Source organism: Lampetra fluviatilis, chromosome 48 (genome assembly GCF_964198595.1).
Source record: "Lampetra fluviatilis chromosome 48, kcLamFluv1.1, whole genome shotgun sequence".
NCBI classification, from domain to species: Eukaryota; Metazoa; Chordata; class Hyperoartia; order Petromyzontiformes; family Petromyzontidae; genus Lampetra; species Lampetra fluviatilis.
In genome coordinates, this window is record NC_136322.1 from 3,005,421 (window position 1) to 3,016,743 (window position 11,323).

Here is an 11,323-nt window from a genome sequence, read left to right on the forward strand (position 1 = left end):
AGGTGGAGTGAATCGAGCGTCGTCCGATCGAATTCACTTCTTTGGCGCAGTCTTCTTGGGCTTGGCCGCGGCCTTCTTGGGCTTGGCCACCTTGGGTTTAGCGGCCTTGGCCTTGACGGTCTTGGGCTTAGCGACCTTGGGCTTCGCAGCCTTGGGCTTGGCTGGGCTCTTCGCCGCCTTCTTGGGCTTAACAACCGACTTCACCTTTTTGGGGCTCTTGGCCGCCTTGGCAGCCGCGGGCTTCTTTGCTTTCTTGGGAGACTTCTTGGGCGCGGTCTTCTTGGCTGCCGCGGGCTTCTTCACCTTCTTGGCTGCCGCGGGCTTTTTAGCTGCGGGCTTTGCCGTTGACGACTTGGGCTTCGCCTTTGCGGCAGCCTTTTCCTTGTTGAGTTTGAAAGAGCCAGACGCGCCGCTGCCCTTCACTTGCGCCACGGCGTCTTTGGCCACGAGCTTCTTGATGGCCAACTTCACGCGGGCATTGTTCTTCTCCACGTCGTATCCTCCGGCAGCAAGCGACTTTTTGAGCGCAGGAAGAGACACGCCGTTCCTCTCCTTGCTGCTGGCCAGAGCCTTGAGGATGAGCTCGGACACGCTGGGGCCGACCTTCTTGGCCTTTGGAGCGGCGCGCTTCTTCTTGGGGCTTTTAGGCGCTGAAGTAGCCGCAGCTGGTGGTTGAGCAGGAGCAGTTTCCGCCATCTCAAGACGTCGCTTTTATCGCCTCGCCTCTTTGAAATCGAAATCAGCGCTCTCACGAATTCGAAACGAGTGTTCTCCAGGCCCGAGGTTATTATAGAAGCGGCGTACTGAATGCGGACGTCGCTGAGATCATCCAGAACTCAGCTCTGGTGAGGGAGTTGCCACCATACTCACTGTGTTTATCACGCCTGCCTTTGGGCTCGATTACTCCCGTAACGTTCATACTTACATGCATCTAGTTGATACATTATCACGAAGATCACTTCTTTAATGTACGTTACTTATGCAATATACGACAATGCTCACGATATAAATTATAATTCAAAACAAGTGAACAACCAACATTTGGGAGACATTGTTCGGTCAGGGCATGATATGACGATTGTCGGTTTTCAAAAGTGTTACTGATGAACACTATTTAAAACGCACTCGAATTTTTTGCAAGACAAGATGCTTCAACAGACTACTCATATTTAATTCCAACGAAATATTTTCTATTTAAGTTTTGCCTCGCGCGCTCGCGATTCCTCCTCTCGCGCTATGGTGAGGACTGCGCGCCATGTCAACAGTCCCTTGTCACCGAACTTTTAACTGGACGTTTTAATCGAACTTTGAAATGAATAAATATATGGATTTTCAGATGGACAACAAACTGAAGAAAATTACTCAAAATTAACCGACATTAAATAGAAAGTTTAACATTTTACGTGGCAAGAGGTGAGTAGCTCACGCACTGCAGAAGGGTCGCGCGCCTTGAACAAGATCGAGGCACGGTGCACAATCATCACCACTCAAATTCAACTCAAGTGACTCTGCAGTCGAATGTTTAAAGAAAATATATAATCTTACGTTTAATGCACCGACAGAGTTGATATTCTAGGAGCGCAGGATGGTTCATCCGATGGGTTGTTTTTACTGCAATAAGTAACACGTATTTACTGCACTAAGTAACACGAATGAGTAATCATTGGAAAGATGTTATTAACCATGTAAAAAATATTTAACTACACATATTTGTACCATCTTATTTGACAAGTAATATTATACTTTACCGAGTGTTGACATCCCCAGCGTTTACCAGTACGTTTTTGCTTACTATCAGCTAACACCGGCCACAACCCTGAGCTGATGTGCTCATTTGATCCCTTTTCTGACCGCTCAAAAAGAGCGAGTTTTATTCTTTAAAAAACACGATTCTTTCTTCCAATAGGCATCCCAATTTATTCTAAACCATGTTCCATGATTGATGCAATGTTGGAATGCTGCTCAAATACCGTTCCTAAATTAGACATAAAGGGTATCTGGAATGAGCAGAGCATTCCTTTAATTGCGAGCAATTTGGGACGAGGGCAACTCGACGACGGTGTCCTTATTAAACAGGACCCTGCGGGGTGGGCTGGTAGGAACGAATAACCAAATAATATAAACATAATGTATTATTACACTTGTTAAGCCAGGAAAGCCCCACTGAGTCAAAAGGTTTTTGTAGGGTCCTGCCAAGTGTTTGCAGTAGGGGGCGATGTTGCTACACCTAATCGGACGATACGAAGGGAGAGATTGAGGCCTAGTTCTAGGCTTTAGGCCTAGCTGTATGCTTTAGGGCGCTGTGAGTTAATTTTTAATTTAAATGTTTTAATGATTCATGTAAAAGCTTTAAATTTAAATGTTTCTATCTTAATTTTAGAACTTTCGTGACTGCAGGAATTATTATTTGGTTCTTTCGGTTAAGTCACGTCTAAAGATAAAATAATAAATTAAATTAAATAATAGAATACGACGTTTCGATTGCAACACAAGCAATCATCATCAGGTATAATGAAATAGCGACATAATATCTAACCAGAAAACTATAGACAGACATATTAGCAGACAGATATTACAAGATACATACATAGCGAGAGCAACACAGGTGACAGAGAGGGGTGATCGTCTCTGTGGGGTGGCCTTAAATAGACAGAGGGGGGGCGGAGGCAGAGAGAGGGAGGGGGGTTAGAAAAAATTAGCATATCAATGAGTGGGCCAAAAGAAAACGTGGTGCTGCGAGTACGATGGCACAGCAAGCAAGCCTGAAAATCAGGAGAAAGACACACTAAAATTAAATAACCTAGTAAAATATCGAAATGTAATGTAATACAACACAGAGGGTCGGTCAACACACAATTAACGCATAGCCTGGTTGATTACGTATTTCAAAGATTGCTAAGTTAGAATTTAAGTGTGAACATTCTAAAGAGGACACAGGCAGAGAAAACAAGTCGCCAGAGAGAGAGAAAAAAGATAAGCTTAAAACTTCCCCGTAGAAGTGGTTCAATCTTAATTTTAGAACTTTCGTGACTGCAGGAATTATTATTTGGTTCTTTCGGTTAAGTCACGTCTAAAGATAAAATAATAAATTAAATTAAATAATAGAATACGACGTTTCGATTGCAACACAAGCAATCATCATCAGGTATAATGAAATAGCGACATAATATCTAACCAGAAAACTATAGACAGACATATTAGCAGACAGATATCACAAGATACATACATAGCGAGAGCAACACAGGTGACAGAGAGGGGTGATCGTCTCTGTGGGGTGGCCTTAAATAGACAGAGGGGGGGCGGAGGCAGAGAGAGGGAGGGGGGTTAGAAAAAATTAGCATATCAATGAGTGGTCCAAAAGAAAACGTGGTGCTGCGAGTACGATGGCACAGCAAGCAAGCCTGAAAATCAGGAGAAAGACACACTAAAATTAAATAACCTAGTAAAATATCGAAATGTAATGTAATACAACACGGTTCTGCGTTGATTACCGAAAATTGAACGCAGTCACCCTCGGCGACGCTTTTCCCATCCCACGCATCGACGACACCTTCGACAGTCTCGCAGGAGCGCGGTATTTTTCCACCCTCGATCTGGCGTCCGGTTACTGGCAGGTGGAGATGACGGAGGAGGATCGGCCAAAAACAGCATTATGTGGTGCCACAGCGACGGGGCCGCTCGGCCGAGCCAGGGAGCCGCCCGGCTTCCACCGCCGCACTGCCCCCCATCACCCCCCCCACATAAACACGCACCCGCACCCACGTAGGGCCTCGTGGTCGGGTCACCTACCCTGAGTTTTCACCCGAGGGCCCCCTAGGGGGGTTACCCCACGGTTTCTCAGGGCCAGGGAATTGGACAGGACCCTTCCCAGGCCAAGTAACACTGCGGCGCCGTGGGCGGATTTGAGATCGCACGACCACGGCGAGCTCAGAGAGCCCCGCAGTTAGAAACGCATACAAACACAAACACGGGTCAGCAAGGCAGATAGCTGGGATCAGGACCCGGGACGACTGATTGGTCGAAAGTTCAAAGGCCGGCGGGATCGCAAAAGAGCGGGAAATCCTAGGCTCAGGATTGGTCGAGAGACCAAGGCGGTCGGGACGGGGGCTCCTAGCCTTTGATGTGAATAGTTTAAAAGAAAACGCAGGGGCAGTAGGGAACTCTCTTCTTCTGGAGTTTGGACGGGGTCAGCGACGAAGGAGTCATCGGGCGAGCCGCTAGATTGTCTGCAGGACGATCTGAGCGCCGCAAGGTCACCAAGGACTACAGACGGTATCGTGTTGCGCGCCTTACAACACCTCAGAGCGGAGGGTAGGATCCGTAGGAGAGGGTTAGTTCGGGGTAAGGACGAGTAGGAAAGCGGTTTAGCAGAGAGCGCAGCATAGAATAGGGCTACACGGCACCAGAGTGTGGGTTAGAAGCGTCTTGCTGTCCCGCACACACACACGGGTGGCTCGGTTGGTTAGCAAGGGCTAATAAAATCTCGAGCGTAGTAACAAAACCGTGTTGTTGGGTGTTTTTGGAACGTGGTATTAGCGTGCACTGCAGTCGCGAGTGTGTGGTCGTTGTACGCATAAAGGTCGTGGTCTCTGTACGATTGTGCGGGTACGGAGGTGTGTGCGTTAACGCCCGGGGAGAGCACTTTTGGTGTGTTGGCGTGACTACGCAGCCGTGTGAGAGGAGAATCGTCCTTGTACGATATTTGTGTTGACGTGCACGCGCGAGTGGGGGAGGGGACGAGTCGTCGTGTCGGCGTGTGCCCCGCTTGCGTGCGCTCGTTACTTGCGTAAGCTCTCGGCGTGCGTAATCGGCGTGCCCAAGGTGCGCGATCGTAACGTGGGCGGCCAGCGCGGCGCAGAGCGGCGCAGGAGTGGGTATCGCGTGTGGAGCTGTATGCGTGTGTGCGCGCACGTTCACGACGTGTGTAACACAGGTGCGCGATCCTAACGTGAGTGGTCAGGGTTGGGTGAGTGCCGTGCAGAGCTGTGTGTGGGTGTGCGCGTGCGTGGTTATCCATGCCTGCTACGCGGACCCGCGGTGGAGGGGAATCCTCGGGTGACGGCTCCCACACCCTGGGTGAGGAGCCTAGCGGCGGTTCGCTTAGCAGCGGGGGGGCGATTGATGATGTTAGTCCGGCCGTTAGTATTATCGAGGGAGGGATCTCGGGGGCTAGCGACCCCCACAAATTGGTGTCGGAAGCGGTACGGACCCCCGCGTTACCTCACGCTAAAATAAGACTGATATTTACCGGCCGGGGGGCCCCTTCGTGGAAGGCATTCGCCCGAAATATCTTAGGGGCCAAGGAAATTAATGGATGGACGGACGCGCAGGCAGTACGTCAACTTAATATGAATCTTGATGGGCGGGCAGCCGATTTTGTAGAAGCGTTACCCGCGAGCGCACAGACACAGCTAGAGGAGCTGATGCGCCGACTCGATCAGCGTTTTGGCACACGTGACGAGGAGGAAGCAAAATCGGCCTTAGAGGCGCGCCGTCGCCAACCTGGCGAAGATCTCCGTGATTACGCCGAGGATGTGCGCGAGTTAACAAAGATCGCACGCCCGGGGTACGCAACTGAGGTTATTGAGGAACTGGCTGCCGAGAAAATCCAGCGGTACCTGTCTCGCACGGCGTGGTGGCAGCCAGACATGAGCTGCCCACGTCTTCCCTTTAACACCCTTGTCGAGCGCGCACGTAAGTGTGAAAGAATTCACAGCGAACGCGCGCAGCTCCGGGGGCTGGGACGAGAGCGCGCCATTGCGAGCCTGCTCTCGGAAGACGAGGAGGAGGAACAGGAGCTCGCGAGGACGGTAAGGGGCCGGGAAAGAGAACCTCCCGTGTCCCGCGAGACAACCCCGGGTTGGGTAGCTGGGTTACAGACCGGCATGGGAGATATAGCCGGCCAGGTAACCCAGGTGCAATCCTCCGTTGAGACCATCCGATCCGAAATGGGGGACCTAGACTCCGCGGTAGGAGGGCTAACTGGAAGGATAGCCCGACTAGAAGCAGAGTATGAGCAACAGCGCACGGGGGGAGGAGGGAGTGGGCAGAAAGTTCGCCACAGAGCCGCCACTCCTCCCAGGACGTGTTATGTGTGCGACCGTCGAGGGCATCTCATGAGGGACTGCCCTCAGCTCGCCCGTGCGAGGCCGATGCATAGGTCAAACACTAAGCCCCCCCTAGAGAGGGGACCACCGGGGGATGAAATCGACGTGGACCCGACCCAAACCAGCTGTAATAATAATGGCGAGCGAGTGATCCATAAACAGGTTACAACGACAACACCCAAGGGCGCAGGGACCTCGGGCGATTGGCTGAGGGAGCTGGTGGCAGGGATAACGGGAGCCACGTCGCTGGTGGAAGGCCAGGTGAACGGGCAGCGCACCCGGATCCTGTTGGACACGGGCGCCGTGGCCTCTCTCATGAGCGCCGCGCACTGCAGCATGCTCGGGGTGGACGTGGGCTGCCTGCAGGCCCCGGATCGCGCGCTGCACACGGCAAGCGGAGCCGGGATGGGGTTGCTGGGGAAGGTCTCCCTCGAGGTCCGTCTAGGAAACCAGGTGTGCACACAGGAATTCTACGTTTCGAGTGTGTTGTGCCACGAGTGCATTGCAGGAACGGACCTCCTGGAAAAGTTGGGACTTAACGTACAGCCCCGGCAACGATGCGCTACGGTGGAGGGCAGCGGGGAGCGGATTCCGTTCCTAGGACAGGAGCCGAATCGCCCACGCTTCACACCCGTGGCCGCTACGCTGGTGTCGGCCGTCACCATCGGGCCTCTCGCCGAGATGCTGGTGCCAGTGGCAACCCTCTCCACCGACCCAACCCACCGACCATCGGGCGAGGTAATGCTGACTCCTCACCCGGAGTTGGCATCGCGATACGGGGTGGTAGGGTCAGTGTGGGGGTCGCTAGCCCCCGAGATCCCTCCCTCGATAATACTAATGGCCGGACTAACATCATCAATCGCCCCCCCGCTGCTAAGCGAACCGCCGCTAGGCTCCTCACCCATGGTGTGGGAGCCGTCACCCGAGGATTCCCCTCCACCGCGGGTCCGCGTAGCAGGCATGGTTAACCACGTACGCGCACACCCACACACAGCTCTGCATGGCACTCACCCAACACTGACCACTCACGTTAGGATCGCGCACCTGTGTTACACACGTCGTGAACGTGCGCGCACACACATACAGCTCCACACGCGATACCCACTCTTGCGCCGCTCTGCGCCGCGCTGGCCGCTCACGTTACGATTGCGCACCTGGTGTACGCCGATTACGCACGCCGAGAGCTTACGCAAGTAACGAGCACACGCAAGCGGGGCACACGCCGACACAACGACTCAAGCCGCCGCCGCCGTGCGCGCGAGACAAACCGTACAACAATGCGCAGCCGATTACGCGCTCGAGCCGTGGGGTCGGGGGTCAGGGGTCCACCACCGCGCCGCACTTTACGCAAGTAACGAGCACACGCAAGCGGGGCACACGCCGACACGACGACTCGTCCCCTCCCCCACTCGCGCGTGCACGTCAACACAAATATCGTACAAGGACGATTCTCCTCTCACACGGCTGCGTAGTCACGCCAACACACAAAAGTGCTCCCCCCGGGCGTTAACGCACACACCTCCGTACCCGCACAATCGTACAGAGACCACGGCCTTTATGCATAGAACGACCACACACTCGCGAATGCAGTGCACGCTAATACCACGTTCCAAAAACACCCAACAACACGGTTTTGTTACTACGCTCGAGATTTTATTAGCCCTTGCTAACCAACCGAGCCACCCGTGTGTGTGTGCGAGCCAGCAAGGCGCTTCTAACCCACACTCTGGTGCCGTGTAGCCCTATTCTATGCTGCGCTCTCTGCCAAACCGCTTTCCTACTCGTCCTTACCCCGAACTAACCCTCTCCCACGGATCCTACTCTCCGCTCTGAGGTGTTGTAAGGCGCGCAACACGATACCGTCTGTAGTCCTTGGTGACCTTGCGGCGCTCAGATCGTCCTGCAGACAATCTAGCGGCTCGCCCGATGACTCCTTCGTCGCTGACCCCGTGTCCAAACTCCAGAAGAAGAGACTTCCCTACTGCCCCTGCGTTTTCTTTTAAACTATTCACATCAAAGGCTAGGCGCCCCCGTCCCGACCGCCTTGGTCTCTCGACCAATCCTGAGCCTAGGATTTCCCGCACTTTTGCGATCCCGCCGGCCTTTGAACTTTCGACCAATCAGTCGTCCCGGGTCCTGATCCCAGCTATCTGCCTTGCTGACCCGTGTTTGTATGCGTTTCTAACTGCGGGGCTCTCTGAGCTCGCCGTGGTCGTGCGATCTCAAATCCGCCCACGGCGCCGCAGTGTTACTTGGCCTGGGAAGGGTCCTGTCCAATTCCCTGGCCCTGAGAAACCGTGGGGTAACCCCCCTAGGGGGCCCTCGGGTGAAAACTCAGGGTAGGTGACCCGACCACGAGGCCCTACGTGGGTGCGTGTTTATGTGGGGGGGGGGTGATGGGGGGCAGTGCGGCGGTGGAAGCCGGGCGGTTCCCTGGCTCGGCCGAGCGGCCCCGTCGCTGTGGCACCACATCAGCCACACTGGTAAACGCAGATGGGGGCCGGCTGTTTATACGTGTGTTTAACCCACACAGTACCCCGGCAATGATACGACGACGCACCCCGGTAGCCACCGTACACCCCCTGCACGCTCGCCACTCGAACGACTCGGTGTTCGCACTCTGGGCGGAGGACCCTGGCCGCCCCGAGGACAGCCAGGATCTGGCCTGGCGGGTCGGCCCGACCCCCCGAGCCGAGATTGTTCCCCTGCAGGATGCGTTACATGTGCCTTGGGCAGCCTTACCTAAGGGGGAGGCCGATCAGCTGCGCGGGTTATTGCGGGAGTACGCCGACGTGTTCAGTGAGCACGATTCGGACGTGGGCCGGACCGACCTGGTCAAGCACCAAATTGACACAGGTGCAGCCCGACCCATCAAACTTCCCGCATACCGAGTGGGCGCGCCTGAACGGACCCAGATCAAAGAGGCAGTCACGGATATGCTACGCGATAACATAATCCAGCCCTCCGCGAGCCCTTGGTCTGCCCCGGTGGTACTGGTAACGAAAAAGGACGGATCGACTCGGTTCTGCGTTGATTACCGAAAATTGAACGCAGTCACCCTCGGCGACGCTTTTCCCATCCCACGCATCGACGACACCTTCGACAGTCTCGCAGGAGCGCGGTATTTTTCCACCCTCGATCTGGCGTCCGGTTACTGGCAGGTGGAGATGACGGAGGAGGATCGGCCAAAAACAGCATTCACCACCCCGATGGGCCTGTTTGAGTTTCGAGTGTTGCCGTTCGGACTCACTAACGCGCCCGCGACGTTCCAGCGGTTGATGGAGTTGGTGATGCGGGGCTTGCAGTGGGAACAGTGCCTGATTTACCTGGACGACGTAATAGTGTTCAGTAGGTCGCTGTCCGAACACTGGTCCAGGCTGCGGGAAGTATTCCAGCGACTGCGAGCAGCCCATCTCAAGCTCAAGCCACGTAAGTGTTACATTGCGCAACGCGAGGTGGGGTACCTCGGACACCGAGTCAGCGAGGCAGGGGTGAGCACCGATCCCGAGAAGGTGCGTGCCGTAGTGGATTGGCCGCGGCCGAGGAACCTGACGGAGATCAGGTCATTCTTGGGACTCGCCACTTATTACCGTCGATTTGTAAAGGGATTCAGTGAGATTGCACGCCCCCTCACCCAACTCACCTCCCCTAAGAACCCCTATCAGTGGTCGGAGGCCTGCCAGACGGCTTTCACCACACTCAAAGACCACCTCACCCACACCCCCACCTTGGCTTTCCCAGATTTCACCACCGATTTTATTTTGGACACTGACGCCTGCAGCAGTGGGCTGGGCGCGGTGCTGTCGCAAGTGCAGGGTGGGACGGAGCGGGTCATCGCATACGCCAGTCGGACCCTGAGCGGGGCCGAACTGAACTATTGTGTAACCCGTCAGGAACTGTATGCTGTAATTTTCGCGTGTAAACAGTTCCGACCGTACTTGTACGGCAGGAAATGTCGTGTGCGCACCGATCATTATGCACTGCAGTTCCTCCTTACATTCAAGGAACCGCGGGGGCAGATGGCTCGATGGCTGGCACAGCTGCAGGAGTACAACCTGCAGATCGAGTACCGAGCGGGGCGAACACACGCGAACGCGGACGCCTTGTCAAGACGGCCCGCGGTGCGCGCTGAGACGAGGGAGGGAGACGCCTGCCCGTGCTTCACGGGGGGACGCTGCCGCCAGGCAGCAGAACCCAAGGAGCGCGCGGAAACTAAACTCCCCCCCCCGAGAGAGAGTGCAGTGTGCGCCGCAGGAACCCCTGCAGAAGGAGCCCGGGGACAGACGGATCATCCCACCCCAACCGGGCGGATCCAAGAGGATGTCGGCTGCGCCTTCCCGGGCTTGGACGACGAGCAGCTGCGACAAACCCAGCAGCGGGATCCGGATCTGGCGGCGGTGGAGGCGGCACTGCGAGAGAGGAAGGATGCACTACCAGGGCCCTGGAGCGGTTTGTATGCCCGGTTGTGTGTAGAAAACGGGGTGGTGAGGGAACTGGCCGACGCTGGGCAGCCGGGGTGCATCTGCGTTCCCGCCCATGTGCGACCCCAACTACTACGACTGGTACACGACCACCCGCTCGGGGGCCATGATGGGGAACGGCGCACCCGGGAGACTCTGCGTCGCCAGTATCTTTGGCCTAAATTAGCGCAAGATGTGGCCGCCTGGGTGCAGGGCTGCCGGGCCTGTCAGCAGTGTGGGCAAAAGCCGGCGAGGTACCAGGTACCCCTGAGGCCGTTCCGAGTCAGTCGGACGAATCAGTTGGTCGGAATCGACCTGCAGGGGCCCTTTCCACGATCCCACCGGGGCAACCGATATATTCTTGTAGCGGTGGAGTACTTCACCCGCTACCCCGTGGCGGTGGCTATCCCGGATAAAACAGCCCTCGTAGTGGCCCGGGCCTTCGTGGAAAACTACGTATTTAAGTGCGGGATCCCCGAACGAGTCATTACCGACCAGGGTAGTGAATTCGAGGCCGAACTATTCCAGGCGCTGTGCCGAGAGTTCGGGATCCAGAAGGACCGAACCACGGCATATCACCCCCAGGCGAACGGGATGGTAGAGAGGATGAACCAGACTCTGGCCGGGAAGCTTAAACGCATGGCGGCCGCGAATCAACAGGACTGGGACGAACACCTCCCCTATGCCCTGTTCGCCTACACCACCGCCGTTCACACATCTACAGGACAGACCCCGTTCCTAATGATGTTTGGTCGC

At 55.5% G+C, this 11,323-nt stretch overlaps 1 protein-coding gene across 1 annotated transcript; it reads right to left on the bottom strand.

Annotated features, from left to right (window-relative positions):
• Window positions 1–33: 33 nt before the first annotated feature.
• Window positions 34–1,834, bottom strand: LOC144948148 (histone H1.4-like). The gene is made up of 2 exons (XM_078877577.1): window positions 1,816–1,834; window positions 34–665 (listed from the first exon to the last, which is right to left on the bottom strand). The coding sequence occupies exons 1-2, from the start codon at window positions 1,832–1,834 to the stop codon at window positions 34–36; spliced, it is 651 nt and encodes a 216-aa protein (XP_078733703.1).
• Window positions 1,835–11,323: the final 9,489 nt, after the last annotated feature.